This window comes from Muntiacus reevesi, chromosome X (genome assembly GCF_963930625.1).
Source record: "Muntiacus reevesi chromosome X, mMunRee1.1, whole genome shotgun sequence".
In the NCBI taxonomy this organism is placed as follows: domain Eukaryota; kingdom Metazoa; phylum Chordata; class Mammalia; order Artiodactyla; family Cervidae; genus Muntiacus; species Muntiacus reevesi.
This window is the reverse complement of record NC_089271.1, coordinates 14,599,513-14,618,502: the sequence shown is the minus strand read 5'-3', so window position 1 is coordinate 14,618,502 and position 18,990 is coordinate 14,599,513. Positions and strand designations below refer to the sequence as shown.

General features: G+C 40.8%; 1 protein-coding gene across 1 annotated transcript; it reads left to right on the top strand.

Annotated features, from left to right (window-relative positions):
* Window positions 1-15,219: 15,219 nt before the first annotated feature.
* LOC136153758 (probable ATP-dependent RNA helicase DDX43) lies at window positions 15,220-18,264 on the top strand. Its single transcript, XM_065915857.1, has 2 exons — window positions 15,220-15,335; window positions 16,933-18,264. Exon 2 carries the CDS (start codon window positions 16,962-16,964, stop codon window positions 17,904-17,906), a length of 945 nt encoding a protein of 314 aa, XP_065771929.1. The 5' UTR covers window positions 15,220-15,335; window positions 16,933-16,961; the 3' UTR covers window positions 17,907-18,264.
* Window positions 18,265-18,990: the final 726 nt, after the last annotated feature.

Sequence of the window (18,990 nt, the reverse complement as noted above, 5' to 3'; positions counted from 1 at the left end):
AGAATGGGTCATGACTTAGTGACTAAACAACAACAACAAAGGACTACCCAGCGGAAATCACTGCCTCTGATGCTCTTGCCACAGAATCAAACCTGTCCTTTGGCTACACTGAAGTTCGCCATACAGTCATTTCCTACCAGACCACGTGTGGGCTAAAGCTACATGCATTGTACTTTCTGGAAAAAAGATAAAGCTAGAAAATCCTGTCTTTGTCTTCACTCCCGTCCCCTGGAGTGTAGAATTCGGGAGCCCTCCTTTCATCTTGTCACTCACTCACTCGATCCACAGCTCCCTGAGCCCCCAGCATGGGGTTCTCTGGGACCACCTGCGAGTGCTGGGGAGGGAGGAGGGCAGGGAAGGTGCTCTGAGTTCCTGTCTCACCTCACTGGACAGGCAGGCCCCGCAAACCCACACAGCCTGTCCCAGACCAGCAGGCGAGTGCTGTGGGTTTTTCATCTATGGTCTCTGAGTCCTAACGGCCCCTCTTCCTGGGGTTGCTACGAGATGTGGGGGCTGGGACTCTCAGGCCTCATTTCTGCTTTGCTGGCTGGAGACCTCTTAGGCTCTAGAGGGAACTGCAGGGCTGGAGGAAGCAGGAGGGACGCACCATTCCTGTCTTCTTCCTGGGAGGATGCCTGCACTAACCCTCCCTCCTTCCCCACTACAGTGCCATCTCATGACAGCAGTGGAAGGCCACGTGAGGTTTTTCCACCCCTGGTAGAACAAGCTTTATCACTCTCAGGAACAACAGAACTCCTCCTCTTCAGGGATCTGGGTTTAACTCCATGGAGACCCTCCTCTGAGCTGCTAAATTTTAAAAATAAACTTCAAGGATTTCCACCTCTTCTTTCTGTTCCCCTAGCCCCAAAGGTAGCTGCTGTTTCCTGGAGTTTCTCCTTCCCTGATTCCCTAGTGTTTTATTTATTTATTTATTTATTTATTTATTTATTTATTTGCTGTTTAGTGCCTTCATTAGCTGTGTTATACATTTTAAAAAATTCTTTATACCTCAGTACAGATTTTTTCCTGTTAAAATACTGAGGCTCCTCACTGGATGGATCCTGAATGATACACAATTTCAAGAGCACCCAGTCTTTATAACAGAACAGGTCCTTGGAAGCCCTCTGAAAAGTCAGATTGCCACAAAAGGCCTCTGGCCACTCACACAGTTGAATTTGTTTTTTTCTTACCAAACACAAAGTCCTCAGCAATCCTTGAATAAGCCGGCAAAGTCATGAGACTTAAAACCTAGGTAGTTACTTGTGGCATCCAGTAATGAACACTCAACAGGATGTATGCAAACCTGGGACTCTGTGCCAGCCAGCTCCAAATTGATACTCCCATGCCCCACAGGGGACACGGATGCCTTACAACCTGTCTTCAGTGAGAATATGCTTGATGGTGGTACTAGGAGCCTCCAAGAGCTGCAGCTGCTCCCTGGCTCCCACAGGCACATCCACCCCTCCCTATCCCTAGGCTTCTGCTCCAGTGCTGGGCTGGCCTCACCCTGGCTTGGGGCCAAATCCCTTGCCAGCTTCCTTTCCTGAAGACCTGGAGCCTGGTCTTTCCGCTTGCTCAGACTCCACCTCAATCTCAGGCAAGGTCCCTGGAAAAAAAGATTACAGCCCAGAGGCTCCTCCTGCTAAGACCCTACCGACTCTCTACCCTCTCCGGGTACGATGGCAGTCCAACCCTTAACAGAGATTTATAAAAGCCTAAGACAATGACTCTGATTCCTAAGAACCTGCCTGCCAGTGCAGGAAATGCAGCAGACATGGGTTAGATTCCTGGGTCGGGGAGGGTCCCTGAAGGGCATGGCAACCCACTCCAGTATTCTTGCCTGGAGAATCCCATGGACAGAGGAGCCTGATGGGCTGCAGTCCATGGAGTCACAGAGAGCTGGGCATGACTGAGTACACACACATGCAAGACATTGACTCTTCCGCTGTGTCAGTCCATTAAGGGCCCTCAGGTCTCTGTTTAGCTTTGAGTAGGAAGGACAGAGGCAGAGGCCCAGTGGGCCTGCCAACTGGAAACACACAGTTTATAACACACTCCTTTGCTCAGTCTCCCCTTCAAATCATATTTGAAGATGCATATTTGGAGCCACTAAGATCTGTAGGGTGGGGCCGTGGAAAAATTATGGATCATCTATGATCCATGCTGTTAAAAGATTGCTTTCGGGGAATATGATGTGACTCTGGCAAGTTTTTAGTGGAGTAATTTTAGCACAAGCAAACACTGAATGAGGAGGCATTGCCCTGGGAAGAGATCCAGTCCCAAACACAATCTTGTGGTAACTGAGAAGCAATGCTCATCTCGCCCAAAAGATCTCCTCCTCATCCCACACTTAGTTCAGACAGACAGCCAGTGCTATCATATCTCGGCTTACTTCCTAGGTCCCCAAAGACTTTGAGGGAAAAGCTTGGAAGGACCTTCAAGAGTTGCCTCAAATTTCCCTTTTGTTTCCTTATAATCTTCAACCATACCACCTGTTTTGTACATTTTTCCCCCTAGAACACAGCCATGCGTATTCATTAACATAATATCTGTAGCTCCTTTCTGACTAAAGGGCAGAGCAGAGTAGTCCCGACAGAGACCATGTGGCCCACAGTACAAAAATAGTCACTATCTGGCCCTTAAAGGAAAAGTTTACCAACTCCTATTATCATCACTTTGGAATATATATTCCCTATGTGAGGCAATGTATTCACTATCTGAGTGTGTTAACTACTTGACTGTGGTAGTCATTCCACAACATAAGCATGCGTCAAATCATCATATTGTATACCTTAAGTATAGACAATTTTGTCAATTATACTTCAATAAAACTAGAAAACATAGGAATTCGTTTATTTAGTTCACTAAAGCTCTGCTGCTGTTTTAGGATCATGGTGTGGGACATATGAAGGCGAAGGCACAGCAATAGCTGATCACATCTGAAACCCTACAAATTATTACTTGTCACTAGTATCTCCTAGAAATCAGAATTGCACTGTGTGTACCTTGTTAGAGTACTATAAAGTATGCTAGCATGTCATTTCCTGCAGCCTTTCACAATCACAGGACTTCCCTGGTGGCTGAGACAGTAAAGAATCCCCCTGCACTGTGGGAGACCTGGGTTCTATCCTTGGGTCGGGAAGATCCCCTGGAGGAGAGCATGGCGACCCACTCCAGTATTGTCGCTTGGTTCACAATTATAACACATATTTATTATTCTTAGAGTTAAGAAATTAGAACAGTTAAGTAACTTGAACAACTTTAGACAGGTAGTTAAGTGGTGAAAGCAGGTTACAAAATCTTAAGGTAACCCATTGTACAGGCCTTCTCAAATCTCTTCTTCCCAGTTTTACTGAGACATGATTGAGATCTAGTGCTATGTAAGTCTGAGGTATACAGCATAATGATTTGACTTACATTCATCATGAAGTGATGACCACAATAAGTTTAGTGAATATCCATCATCTCTACTGTTACAAAACTTTACAAATAGAAAAAAAATATTCTTTCTTTGTGATGAGAACTCTTGTAACAACTTTTATATAGAATACACAGGAGTATTATTTACATTTATCATGGTGTACATTACATCTCTAGTATTTATCTTATACCTTGAAGTTTATATCTTTTGACTGCCCTCATCCAATTCCTGCTCCCTCAGCCCCATGACAAATCTGATCTCTTTTTCTGAGTTCCTTTGTTTGTTTTTGAAGTATAATTGATGTACACTATGTTAGTTCCTGGTACACAACACAATAATTCAGTATTTCCATATATTTCAAAATGATCACCATGATAAGTCTAACTATTGTCACCACACAAATATATTACATAATTACTGACTGCATTACCCACACTGTACCTTCCATACCCATAACTGATTCATTTTTCAACTAGAAGTTTGTACTGCTTAAACACCATCAACTATTTTTCTCCTCTTCCCACCCCCTCTGCTCTGGTAACCACCTGCTTGTTCTTTGTATCTATGACTCTGTTTGTTTAATTATGTATGTCCATTTGTTTTGTTTAAGATTCCATATATAACAGAAATCATATGGTATTTGTCTTTCTCTGTATGATTTATTTCATTTCGCGTAATAGCCTCTAGGTCCATGCATGTTGTTGCAAATGACAATATTGCATGCTTTTTTATGGCTGAGTGATATTCCATTGTGTGTATGTGTGAGTATATATGCACACACACATTTTCCTTTACCATTCATCTATTGATGGGCACTGAGGTTGTTTCCACATCTTGCTATTGCAAATGATGATGCTGTTAACATAGGGGTGCATAAATCTTTTTAAATGAGTGTTTTCATTTTCTTTGAATAAATACTCAGGAGTGGAATTGCTGGATCAAATGGGAGTTCTATTTTTAATTTTCTGAAGCATATCCATACTGGAGATTTATAGTCTCAACAATAGTGCATAAGGATTCTCTTTTTTCCACAAGATCACTAACACTTGTTATTTGTTGTCTTTGGACTTCCCTGGTGGCTCAGATGGTAAAGTGTCTGCCTACAATGTGGGAGACCCGGATTCAGTCCTTGCGTTGGGAAGATCCTCTGGAGAAGGAAATGACAACCCACTTGAGTACTCTTGCCTGGAAAATCTCATGGACAGAGGAGTGAGGTAGCTTACAGTCCATGGGGTCGCAAAGAGTCAGATACAACTAAGTGACTTCACTTTCACTTTATTGATAATAACCATTCTGACAGGTGTGAGATGATATCTCATTGTGGTTTTGATTTGCATTTCCCTGGTGATTAATGATGTTGAAAATCTTTCATATGCCTATTGGCCACCTGTGTATCTTCTCTGGAAAAATTTCTATTCAGATCTTCTGCTCATTTTTTCATCAGGTTGTTTTCTAACACTGAGTTATGTGAGTAATCAGATAAATTGTTTGCAAATATCTTGGCCCATTTTGTTGATAGTTTCCTTCACTGTGCAAGAGCTTCTGTAGTTTGATATAGTCACTTTATTTTCTCGGACTCCAAAATCAGTGCAGACAGTAACTGCAGCCATGAAATTAAAAGACATTTGCCCCTTGGAAGAAAAGCTATGACAAACCCAGGCACCACATTAAAAAGCAGAGACATCACTTTGCTAACAAAGGTCCAAGGTCCATATAGTCAAAGCCATGGTTTTTCCCATAGCCATGTATGGATGTGAGGGACCATAAAGAAGTCTGAGTGCCAAAGAATTGATTCTTTCAAACTGTGGTGCTGGAGAAGACTCTTGAGAGTCCTTTGGACAGCAAGGAGATCAAACCAGTCAATCCTAAAGGAAATCAACCCAGAATATTCATTGGAAGGACTGATGCTGGAGCTCCAATACTTTGGCCACCTGATGTAAAGAGCTGACTCATGGAAAAGACCCTGATGCTGGGAAGATTGAAGTCAAGAGGAGAAGTGGGTGACATAGGATGAGATGGTTGGATGGCATCACCAATCCAATGGACATGAGTTTGAGCAAGCTCCAGGAGTTAGTGAAGGACAGGGAAGCCTGGTATGCTGCAGTCCATGGGGTCACAAAGAGCTGGACCCAACTGAGCAACTGAACAACAACAGTCCCATTTGTTTATTTTTCATTTTGCTTCCCTTACCTGAGAAGACACAGTCAAAAAGCTACTACTAAGAGCAAGGTTAAGAGAATAGTGTCTATATTTTCTTCTAGAAGTGTTATGGCTTCAGGTCTTACATTTTAAGTCTTTAATCCATTCTGAATTTATTTTTGTGCATGGTGTGAGAAAGTAATTCAGGTTTATTATTTTGTATGCAGCTCTCCAGTTTTCCCAACACCGCTTAGTGAAGAGGCTGTCTTTCCCCCACTGTATATTCTAGCCTCCTCTGTCATAGATCTTCTCAAACCTTCATGTACATAGGAATTATCTGGTGGACTTTATTCAAATGCAGATTCTGATTGAGGAAGACTAGCATGGAGTCAGATTTGGCCTCTTTAACAAGTTCTCAGGTGACGTTGTCGGTTTGTCTACCAGACTGAATAGCAAGGCATTATATCAGAGTGCACCATGCTGACCTGATTTAATTGGAAAAATTCCATCCTTCCAGATAGCTCAAAGCCTGAGTGACAAGATCAGTGACCAGAATTGGAAGGACTAATTTAATAACAGCAGCAGTAAGAATAACCAACATTTATTGACATGCTCTTATGTGCACATAATGTGGATTGTCTCATTTTACCCTCACAACCACCCTAAGAAATAAATATCATTTTAACTCCATTTTACAAGAGAAAACTGAAGCACAGAGAAGTTAAGTAATTTACCCAGTGTCATACAAATAGTAAGTAGAAGAGGTGAAACTCACATTTCAAGTCTCTGCTCATGATCAGTACACTCTATTGGGTCTTACTGCATATGTCTGGCTACATAATAGTGATAGTTGTTGATCAGATCTGTGGGTGGGTATCAGCCCCTGTCTTTCCCTCACACTCCTACCTGGACTCACCAAAAGGTGACTCCTCTTTAGGTCCTGATCATGGCGTGAATTTTACCACCAACCCCGGCTCACCTCCTTCCAATGGGGCTGGAACTAGCCTTGCTGTCATCGAGATAGTATCATGTACCACATGGGCTTGGCCTCACATGAGCCCCACCCCATGCTGCAACGGTCTACACAATCAATTTTCATCCTATTTCCTTCTGTCCAATATTTCCATTTTCCATCAGCAACAAAATTCCACCCTGAACCATAGCCTCCTTGGGTGGGATCCTGACACTTCAGCAATTACTTGTTACTGAGAACTGGATAATCTCAAAGACTCTCTGCCTGGCACCTTGCCTGAAACACAGTAGCCTCTTAGACTGTTGTTCTGCCAGCTGCAAAATTACAGCTGTGGTATTAGAAGACCTTTGTCTACCATGGAACTGGACCTGGTCTGATAAGCATGCTTTTTGGACATTGCATATTAGAAAGGCTGATTTTCTTCTGGAATCATCCTCAATGATCAAGCTAGTTTCCCTCACCTCCATCCCACTTCCTCTCAGTTTCTTCCCCTTACCACTGCTCCATCTGTGAGGACCCCAGTCTGCTGGAGTTAATACATAAAAATCTCAAAAACTTCCGGGTTTTGACTCACAGCTGCCATCCAAAAAATCTGTGTCATTCCAAGTAGAGACTATTCAGATCAGACAGTCTAGAAAATACCACTTGATGTTCTCCCTGAATGATCTTTAAATAGTCCCACACATCAATTAATTTTCTGCCATACTTCACTGGGGTTGTAATCCTTTTTAGAAAATTGAGACAGAGACTCCATAATGAGAACAAAACTACATCAAACACCATTTTAGCAAAAATTGAAAAATCAAAAGTGATAATATTTCTGAAGCAATGGCTTTGTTGAAAAGAGTAAATGCCATCAAATGCATCTATTTTCCTGTCAAGTACTATAATGAGACTGACAGAAAAACAAGATGCCAAATTAATCCACCCTTGAATGCCGTTGCCTTTTCTTCCATCAATTTTCTATGCCTATCATTTAGGAATATCAATAAACTCCCGAAGAGAAGCTTTAGCAGTTGTTTACATTGTCATTTGTGTATCTCTTCCCCTAGAGTGATTCATACTAAAGACTTAAGTCACCTGCTATCTCCCTCAATGGTAATGAACACTGCAAAGAATTGAGCATAAGCCCTTGCCCCAAATCCTTAGCTTGAATGGTTTTATCAACTACAAGCAGTCCTGAAGCCCAGAAGGAAGGCAATAAAAACTACTGCCACACTGGCTTGCCCTTTTTATCCCAGGTTATCACAACTGAATATGTTTATTGGAAGCGGTTTCCATGTCTTGCCTTCCCCAGGTTTCCCCAACCTATTGTTAACCGCCCTTGTGTGTAGTCAGGAAATGTTTGTGATTGCTTCATGGAGCTCAGGGGTTAGCCGGGTGACCTTGGGAAAATAGCAAATGCTTTGCGCCTTGGTTTTCTCACGTGTAAAGTGTATTGCCTTTAGAGGGGAAAATTAGATGATAAAATTAAGTAACATAAGAAAGGAAACAAGGTGCTTAGAAACCTCAAAGTCATGTAGTTCCATGCATTATTTAATAACTTCTTGAGATACAAGTCCATGCCATGCAATTTGTTCATTTGAAGTGAACCATTTGGGATTTCCCTGGTGGTCCAGTGTTAAGACTCTGCCTTCTAATGCTGGTGGTGTGGTCTCAATCCCTGGCCAGGGAACTAAGGTCCCACATGCCATGGGGTGTGGCAAAAAAACCCAAAACAACAACAACCATTCAATGGCTTTTAGTATATTTAGAGAGTTTCAAAACCATCACCACAACTGAATTTTAGAATATTCTATCACTCAAAAAGAACCTCTGTAGCAGTCACTCCCCATTATCCTTCCCATCTCACTTGCAAGTTCACCTCACCTTCTGCTGCCATCCTCAGCCCTAGAAAACCACTCATCAGCTTTCTGTACGTGTATTTACCTATTCTAGACATTTCATATAAATGGAATAATAAAGTAAGGAGCCTTTTGAGACTGGCTTTCACTTCCCATAATACTTTCAAAGACCATCTACATTATACCATTTATCAGTATCTCACTCATTTTTTATTGGTGAATAGTATTCCATTATATGGATATAGCATTTTGCTTATCAGCTTTTAGGGTTATTTTCACTCTCTGATCACTATGAACAATACTCTTCACATCTATGTACATGTTTTTGTGAACATGCTTTCATTTCTTTTGGATAGATACTCAAGAGGGAAAATGCTGGGTCATATGGTAACTTATTTTTAAGGTGGTTTTAGGTTAACCATTTTGAAAAACTGCAAAAATGTTTTCCAAAGTGATTGTACTATTTTACATTCCTATTAACAATGCCTGAGAGTTCAAATTTCTCCTTTTACATCCTCACCAATACTTGCTATTTTAGCCATCCTAGTTGGCGTGAAGTGCTAATCTTATCGTGGATTTGATTTCTATTATCCTTATGATTAAGAATTTTGAGTATGTCTTCAGGTGTGTATATCCTGTGGTTAGCTGAAAACTTTTTCAGAACTCCATTTTAGTATTTTAGTTTATCTGTAGTGCTTTTTAAAAATTTGCTAAGATTGTTTGCAGCATCATGTAAGTTTCACACATACAACACTATATTTGGACTTCTGTATACACTTACCTGTGGTGCTTTTGAGTATATATCTGTATAGCTGCTTAGTGGTTGTTCCAGATATTGCTTTATCTATAATTATCATAGTATACTAGTATCACTGATGAAATTTAGAAACCTTACCTTTCTGTATGTCTCTCTACTCTCCCCAATTATAACCACTTTAACTATTGGTATTTTCTCTAAACACATTTAAAACCATACTGGACATTGTTATAATTTTGGTTCAATTGTCAAAAAACAATTTAGAAAACTCCAGAAGAAAAGAATACTCTTGTATTTACCTATATTTTTGCTTATTGTTTTCTTTCCTCCTTCCTGATATTCCAAAGTTCCTTGTTATCATTCCCTTTCCATTTAGAAAACATGCTTTTAGCCATTATTTTAGGTCAAGTCTGCTAGCAAAAACTTAGTTTCCCTTCACTTGAGAATACCTGGATCTCATTTTCATTTCTGAAGGTATTTTCTCTGGATATGGAATTCTGGGTTGATCATTCTTTCCTTTCAGCATTTGAAAAATATTATGCATCTTCCTTCTGGCCTCCATTTGAACTGGCATTCCCTCTAGATAATGTGTCATTTCTATCCGGTGTTTAAGAGTTTTCTATTGTCCTTAGATTACAGACGTTTGATCTTGATGTGTCATGTCATGGATTTCCTTGGGATTATTATGCTTGGGGTTTACTTATTTTCTTGAATCTGTAGGTTTATATCTTTTGTGAAATGGGAGATTTCCAGTCCTTATTCTGTTAAATAATTGCTCAAACCTATACTTGTTGTCCTCTTCTGGAACTCCAAAGATATGAATATTAGAATTTTTTATACTGTTCACAGGTTCCTGAGGCTCTATTAATTTTGTCTCCATTTTCTCTAGCTTACTAAGACTGGGTAGTTTTTAATGTTATGTCTTCAAGTTCCCTGCTTTATTACTCTCTCTTATCTATTCATTTTTTAAAATTTATTTATTTTACCCATGCAGGAATTTTGAGTATTGTATTTTTCAGTTCTAAAATTTCTATTTGCTTCCTCTTTGTATCTTCTTATTCTTGCTAGAACTTTTTTTTTCTCATTTGCTTCAAGTATGCTTATAACTGCTCACTAAAGCTTCCCCCCCCCCAAAGAATGGTTGCATTCAAATTCTTTTCAGATAACTTCAATGTCTGTTTCTTTTCAGCGTTGGCATCTATTTTTTTCCCCCTAAATCAAGCTGAGACTGTTTCAGTTCTCAAGAGGATGAGTGATTTTTCAATTCTTAGACATTTTGTACGTCATGAGACTTCAGATATTATTTAAATCTTGTTTTAGCAGACTGCCACTGACACTATGCTGGTGTGGCATGTTGAGCCCTGCTTCATTACTTCCAGGCAGATGTGAAGTCCTGGCTCCCTATTTGGACATCACATGCACTGTGGAGAAAGTGAGGTATGTATGCCTCATTACTGCTAGATGGGGGTGGAAGTCCAGGCTCCCCATATGTGTCATGGGTTTCCAGTGACATGATGGGGGGCGGGATGCAGAAGGAATCTCATTCCCTCTGGCCAGCGTTTAAAACATAGACTAAGAGACTTGGTCTCCTTGGATCCACCTCAGTAGTGGAGGAAGTGTATCTCATTACCAATGGATGAGGATGGAAATTTAGGCTTTACTTTGGGCCTTTGTTGATAGAGCCAGGAGAAGTACACTGTGGTTACTATCAAAAAGATTTTTTCCCCAGCTGCTCCTTTCCTGGTCATTTGGCTAAAAAACAAACAAACAAAACATTCCCACTCCCAAACAAAACAAAATAAAACAAACAAAAAAAGTTTTTCTTGAAACTGTTTTTTATTGTGCCTGTTTCTGGGTTGCAGACTTCTCCAGCATGGACTCCAAGATATAAAGGAGAAAAAAGCAAACTCAGAGAACTCACCATTTTATCATTCCTCAAATCATTCCTTAGTTGGTCTGCTTTCTCTCTAGATTTCAGAGACTTATTGTTTGTCTTACATGTAAAATCAATAAAAGAGGAGTAATAGGGAGGTGTGTCTACACCACCTTGTCCAGAATCAGAAGTCTCCCCTCATTCTTTTTATATGTGGCCACTAGAAAATATAAAATTATATCTGTGACTCCCATCATTTTTCCAGTGGACAGAGCCACTGTAGACCTTAGCTTTCTCACTTGCAAACGAGAGGGTTATAAGAGATGCTCTCCACAGTCAGCCCTTTCCACCTCTAAGATCCCATGATTCTAAGGATTCTTGTGGTTCTGTATATAATGCAAATAAAGTAGATAATGCTGTTGTTCTTTCCATTTACCTCCACCATAGATATCAGAATTGAAATAGTCCTGGAAAGCCCTTCAAATGCCTCAAAATAGAGCCAAGGGATAACTGAAGGTTATTATTATTTTTTAAATGAATGCCAATATGTTAAATTTCCATAGGAAATAGTTGGTAAGCAAGAATTCCTCCAAAGGCACTTATTGCAGGTGCTAATCAGCTTACATTATTTTTTCTTTACTGTTTGTGCTGAAAGAAGAATTAATTACCTCCATAGCCTCACTTCTTCATATACCTAAATAATGCATTCCCTCACTCTGTGGAGAATAAACTAAATTTGATAGAGAAAGGCTTAATGGGCAGCTAAAAATAGCACTGTAATCTCCTTGAAAGAACTCCCAGCACTCTCTCTCTTTTACAAAGACTTTGCTTTTCTAAAACAGCTAATGAATGGTTCTTGTTTCTTTGTGATTCTCTCCCTCATCCTATCCTCCCACACATTTTGAAAGACTATTAAAATGCATTTTCTTATAATATTCACGATAAGCCATCTTCTCGAAATCCACTGGATCATTCAGAGAACAATCCCAGTAACTTGCCCAGGAAATCCTAGTTTCCTAGACTCCTTATTTAAACATTGTGACACTGCTTTTCAGATTTTCAGTACGAGATATACAGTTCTCTCCCCAACCCTGCAAAGCTCCCCAGGCATCCAGCCGTGTCTCATCCCAATTTCTTTCCTTGAAATATGTATTTCTCCATCACTCCACAAAAAGGGACTTCTTGAAAGTCATTGCTAATTTCTTTCTCCCAAATTCAGTCATCTATTTACCTCCTGTCCTTTACGAAGCAATTTTACACTGTTTCCCAGGCCTGGTCAACATGTTCTCTTGCCTTCTGTCCTATTGTCATGCTTTATTTGGATTCTCTTGAGGTTCTCTTGCTTCTTCACTGGGCTTTCTGTCCCCCTAGTCTCACGCCTAAAGGTATTTGTAAACCTGTCTTTCATTACTCTCTATTTCTTGGGAAGAATAGCTAAGTTATTTACCATAACTTGCCTGAACTTGACTATATTCTATAGTATCTACCAGTTTCAGTGTTTCCACATGAAAGAGGAGGAAAATACCTACTATGAACTTGCTGTGATGTGATACATTTTAAGTGTTTCACATACAGTGGGACTAAAAAAATTAGCTTCTTCGATCTCTTTTCTTTCTAGCTATTATTTTCTATGAATTCCCACTGCCATAGCCTGTTCACATCTCTCAGTCCAGTGTACTTAAAGTACCACAAGCACAGTCCTATCCTTCACTTCACTGCATCTTGCTTTTGCCATATGGACCTGCTTCCCTAATTAATACTGACAGTGTCATATGACTCCTTCACTTCAGGTGCACTCCCTTTTTTTAAAAACCATTTTAAATTGAAACTCATTTGAACGTCTTTATGGTCCCTGAGAGTTCTCTTCTCCTGACCCAAACTATCTTTCTCCAGTTCCCCTTTTTCTTAACCTGAGTCTTCTGTCCTAGTCCTTCAGGCCGCCTTCATTATTTCCCCAAGGCCACACTGGTTTCATCCCCTGAAACGCAAAATCTTTTGATCTTTAGTTCCACCCTCAGAGTGGCAGATCAGACCTACATCCCTTAGAGGACTTTGTCTCAACTTTCTGTCTCCCAGACCTTCTTGCTTGCCACCATGAGCAATAACTAATAACATCCTGAATCATCTTCATTTGCTATTGTGCTAGATGACTGCTGCTATTAATAGTTTGCAGGGTTTCACATACCAATAACAATTGAAAACCAAACCTAACTTCTGGTACTAGTTTAATACTTTCTGCCCAAGTAAAGACCCTTAAAAATCATTTGTGACTCTCGTTTCCTTTCTAAAAGGATATTTTACAAAAGAAAATACAAGGGTACAATGCTAGAATTTAAAATTTTAAATTAAATAAATTTAGATTTATGAAAAAATGTACTGCCCTTATTTTTTTTTTTTTTCATTTGGATATGACCAGAGAAAACTGTCGGGGAAATTCTTGAACAGGCATTTGAGAATTTTTCTATAAATATAAAATTATTCCCATAAAAAGGTTAATGAAAATACTGAGAAGAGTTTCCATTGGCAAATTCCTTTGATAAATTTGGGTTAAACAAGGCCCAACTGCTGTACGCCTGAAACTAACACAACATTGTAAATCAACTACACTTCAATAAAAATTAAAAAGAAAAAACAATGCCCAGCTGAGTTTCTCAACTCCTGTAATCATCAGAGCTTCTGAGATACCTAATACACACTGTGACTCTAAGAAGATACAGGGTGCTATATTTTTATATTTGGCCAGTAACCTTTCTTTTTTCTTTAAAAAGCATCTTTGCAGGAGAAATACTGAAACAGAGAAGCCTTTTCCCAATGTGTCACAGACTTGTACCTGATATGAAACCATGTTCAAATTTTAATCAGCAACTTTGGCTTCACGAGAGAACATACCATGAACATTTAACAGGCAGAACACGAAACTACAGGGTAACATGGTGGATGAGAGAATTACCATTACAACTGCATTTACTATTCTGCTTCAATTGCCCAAAGTTAACAGGACAAATATAAAAGGATAAATAATTAGTGTACTTTAGTCAAACAAGGAAAAAAAAATCAACCATGTAAGTAGGGGATGAGGAAGAAGAGACTTAAGTGTCCATAACACGCCTATGAGCAGCTTTGTGTCTTGAGTTTGTACGTCATGGTCAGTGAAGGGGATCTAACACGAAAGGTTAGGTCATTCCTGTGGACTTCTTTAGTTTATGGCTACATCTTAAAAGGTCCACAATGAATCCTTTCCAAAGGAGAAAGAACAATATAGGAAGCATTTTTGAAAACATGTCATATCTAGAAATGTTGAAAACACTAGAAATTTTACCCTGTTGAACAGGAAAACTAAGGGGATTTGAGAGTGGCCATTAAGTATAAAAGGATACAATGAGAATCAGGGTGGCTTTTACACTGCACCTAATAAATTGCTTTTACATAGCCTTGCAGTGCTAATATCCCTGAATCTATGAGACTACACAGAAAGGGGAAAATTAGGAGGCACTGACAAGAGTGGGAAAGTATTTAAAACACCTTCGAATTTAACAGAGACCTTAACAGAGATCTCTTTTCTAAGCAGCATCCCTGATATAATAATCAGAAAGTGCCTGAACAAATGTTGGAGTTTAACTGAAGAATCAGAGGCAAAAATGCCATCCCTCAAAATGTACCTAAGAGATTTCTGAAGGTATAAATTAAGAGGACAGGGAATTGATGAATTTATCTAGATCCAGTACTGTTGTTGCTCAAAAAGAAATTTACTGAAATAAACACACAAATATATAAACAAGTAAGTTGATTTTCAAAATTCACTTTTTTCCCTCCTATGCAAATAACTGGATCACAAGAAAAGACTTGGGTAAGTTCAAGGCGTGCTTCCTGTCTGCTCCCACACTGAGCCAAAACCAGCATGAGTCCAGAGACTGAGGCGTCTGTGACACTGAAGCTGGGCAAACTCTCAGGGCCCTTTAAGTGCACGTAGGGTCAGCCCCTGAGAGTGACTGTTGCTTTAAATTTTGCCTCACAGTCACCTGCTTGCCTCACAGTCACCTGCTTACCTCACAGTAGGCCCAGCCCTGTGATTGGTCAGCCTTTCCAAAGCCCCGCCCCAACTGACACTATATCAAAGACAAACTTCCTAGGAAACTGCAGTATAGCTTCAGACCAGCTGCCTGTCAGTTGGTCTCCAGCCGGTGGAGATGAGAAAGGAGCCAAATGACTCTTTTTCCAGCCCAAGTTAGACGAGAGGCCAGCACTTACTTTACCATTGCCCACAAATGGCGTCGGCGCCAGAGAAGAAGCGGGTGGAACCTACTTTGAGAGATCTGAGAGATCCCCAGGTCAGTCGGGATGGCAGGGGTGGCAGAGGAAGGGGCTGGAGCCACACCTCTGGCCGTGCAGAGTCTAGGGCGCCCAGTTACCGAGAACCACCGCTCTGCTTTCTCATTAAGAGCAGCATGATTGGTGCGGTGATTGGGCGTGGGGGATCAAAAATACAGGATATCCAGGATTCTACCAGTACAAAAATACAGATCATAAAAGGTGGTCCTGAAGCTGAGGTAAAAATTTTTGGCAAGAAAGACATGAAGGCCAAGGCCAAAGTGGCTATAGAAACTCTTGTTAAGAAACGAGAGAGAAGCTACAGTTCAGAATGCAGTGTTGATAGTGCTGCCTCTCAACCTTTTGCCGGGAGAGGCTGGAGCAGAAGTACCACCACCAGAGCCACTCAGCCCAAAGATGACACCACCAAAGCAGCCCAGCCCAGAGACGACAATGTCACCAGAAGGGCCCAGCCAGGAGACCACATGGCCAGAGAGGCCCAGGCCGAAGACGACGACACCACCAGAGGGGCCCAGCCCAGAGAAACTGCCGCCAGAGCTTCCCAGCCCAGAGACGCGGATGCCACCAGAGACCACGCAGCCAGAGAGGCCCAGGCCAAAGACAATGACACCACCAAAGAGGCCCAGCCCAGAAACTACGCGACCATAGTGGCCAAGCCCAGAAACTATGCGGCCATACTGGCCCAGCCCAGAGACTCTGCGGCCATACTGGCCCAGCCCAGAGACAACGCTGCCAAAAGGGCCCAGCCTGGAGACCATGAGGCCAGAGACCTCCAAGTCAAAGACAATGATGCTGCCATAGCAACCCAGTCCAGAGATGATGCTGCCATAGCAACCCAGTCCAGAGATGATGATGCTGCCATAGCAACCCAGTCCAGAAATGATGATGCTGCCGGAGCAGCCCAGCCCAGAGACCCCACAGCCAGAGAGACCCAGGCCAAAGATGACACTGCCAGAGAGGCCCAGCCTAGAGATGATGATGCCACCAGAGGGACCGAGCCCAGAGACCACGGGGCCAGAGAGGCTCAGGCCAAAGACAACACCAGAGTGGCCCAGCCTAGAGACTATGTGGCCACAGTGGCCCAGTCTAGAGACTATGCAGCCATAGTGACCCAGCCCAGAGATCACGAGCCCAGAGCCACCCAGCCAAGAGATGTCACTGCTAGAGCAGCTCAGCCACGGATAGATTGGGATAAAGTAAAAGCTGGAGTGATAGAATGGAATAAAAGAAAATGGGCAGATTTACCACCAATTAAGAAAAACTTATACATAGAATCCAAAGCAACACGCTCATTATCTCAAGTCCAAGTGGACATTTGGAGAAAGGAAAATTGCAACATAAGGTGTGATGACTTGACAGAGGGTGACAAACGTCCCATACCCAAGCCCACATGTACATTCGAAGATGCTTTCCAACAATATCCTGAGATTATGGAAAGCATTAGGAGAGCTGGTTTTCAAAAGCCAACGCCAATTCAGTCTCAGGCATGGCCAATTATTCTACAAGGAATAGATCTTATAGGGATTGCGCAAACTGGAACAGGCAAAACACTATCCTATTTAATGCCTGGCTTTATCCATCTTCATTTTCAACCAGTGTCTAGAAAACAACGGAATGGACCTGGCATGCTAGTCCTTACACCCACCAGAGAATTAGCTTTGCAAGTAGAAGCTGAATGTTCTAAGTACTTATATAAAGGTCTTAAAAGTGTTTGTATATATGGTGGTGGAAACAGAAAACGACAAATACAAGATGTTACCAAAGGTGTAGACATCATTATTGCAACTCCTGGAAGACTAAATGATCTACAAATGAATAATTTTGTCAACCTAAGAAGCATAACCTACTTGGTCTTGGATGAGGCAGATAAAATGCTGGACCTGGGGTTTGAACACCAAATAATGAAGATCTTATTAGATGTGCGCCCAGATAGACAGACTGTTATGACAACTGCATCTTGGCCAGATGCCACCCGTAGACTGGCCCAGTCTTATTTGAAACAGCCTATGATTGTTTATGTTGGCACTCTGGATCTAGTTGCTGTAAGTACTGTGAAGCAAAACATAATTGTCACCACTGAAGAAGAAAAACGATCTCTGATCCAAGAATTCCTACAGAGCCTGTCACCCAAAGACAAAGTCATCGTGTTTGTCGGCAGAAAACTTGTGGCTGATGACTTATCAAGTGATTTAAGTATTCAAGGAATACCTGTCCAGTCCCTGCATGGTGACAGGGAACAGTGTGATCGAGACCAAGCATTAGAGGACTTCAGAAGTGGAAGAGTGAAAATACTGATCGCTACCGATTTAGCATCCAGAGGTCTTGATGTCAGTGATGTCACACATGTATATAATTACAATTTTCCACGCAATATTGAAGAATACGTACACAGAGTTGGACGTACTGGAAGAGCAGGGAAAACAGGTGAATCAATCACCCTTGTGACCCAAGATGATTGGAAAATTGCCAATGAGTTGATTAAAATTCTCCAAAGAGCCAACCAGACTGTGCCACCCAACCTCCGATCAATGGCTGATCGGTTTAAGAAGCGTAAGCAAATTAGGAGATAGGAAAAAGATCAAAGAAATCTCAAGAAAAATGCACCGAGTTTTATTAACATCCACACCTTGAAAAATTTCACCTACTAGAATATCTAAGAACAAGTTTTCTTAACATCTGCTCCTTGAAAAATTTCTCCTACTAGAATATCTAAGATTGAGTTTTATTAACATCTGCACCTTGAAAAACTGTACCTACAAGAATATCCAAGACTGAGTTTAATTGATGTTTCCACCTTGACAAGTTGAACCTAAGAGAAGATCCAAGATTGAATTTTATTGATGTCTCCCACACTGAAAAGTTGCACCTACAAGAAGATCCAAGGTCAAGTTTTATTGATGTCTACAACTTGAAAAATTGTATCTACCAGAAGATCCAAGATATGTTCAAGTTATGCAGTACTCAAGTTACCTAAGGAAGTATTGGGAACATACTGTCAGTTATTGGACATTTAGCTAACCATACCACTAGGCTTTCAATGTATGTTCCTTAATAAAATCAAAAGTGCTTTGAAAATGAGAGAGTGTTGTGTGTTTGTTAAAGTCTGTTTTCTTTTATAGCCTGCCATGTCCAGCTGTATCTTCTCTAAAAGACTTGGTAGACAATAACAGTGGTGCTTTTCTTGCTTTAAAATAGTTGTACTGAATTGGAAACTAGTTTTCATCAAGCTTAACCCAGTCAAAATATTTTATTTGCCCCCAGTGGTTGGTGACAGAATTCCTAAAACTATCTCCACTATCATTCCCTACTTAAAAAAAATTCATTAGAAAATAAATGCTCAATCTTTTAGAAGATCCCATAATATTTTTTTCAGACAGATGTGATTCATAGAGTAGGGTGTCTGACTGAGTGACTGAGAACCAGATCTTCATATCAACTCTAACCACTTATTAAAAATTCTGGAGAGATCACTTGTCTTCTGTAGGCCTCACTATCTTCATTAATAAACAGGAATGTTCATGTTATGTGATTTGGGGGTCTCCTTCACCACTAAATTCTTTGGTATTATAGCTAAATTGTGTACCCCAGCGTTACATTAACACTTCATTTTCTAATCTAAAGGAAAAACCACACCCTTGTGTAACAAATTGAACA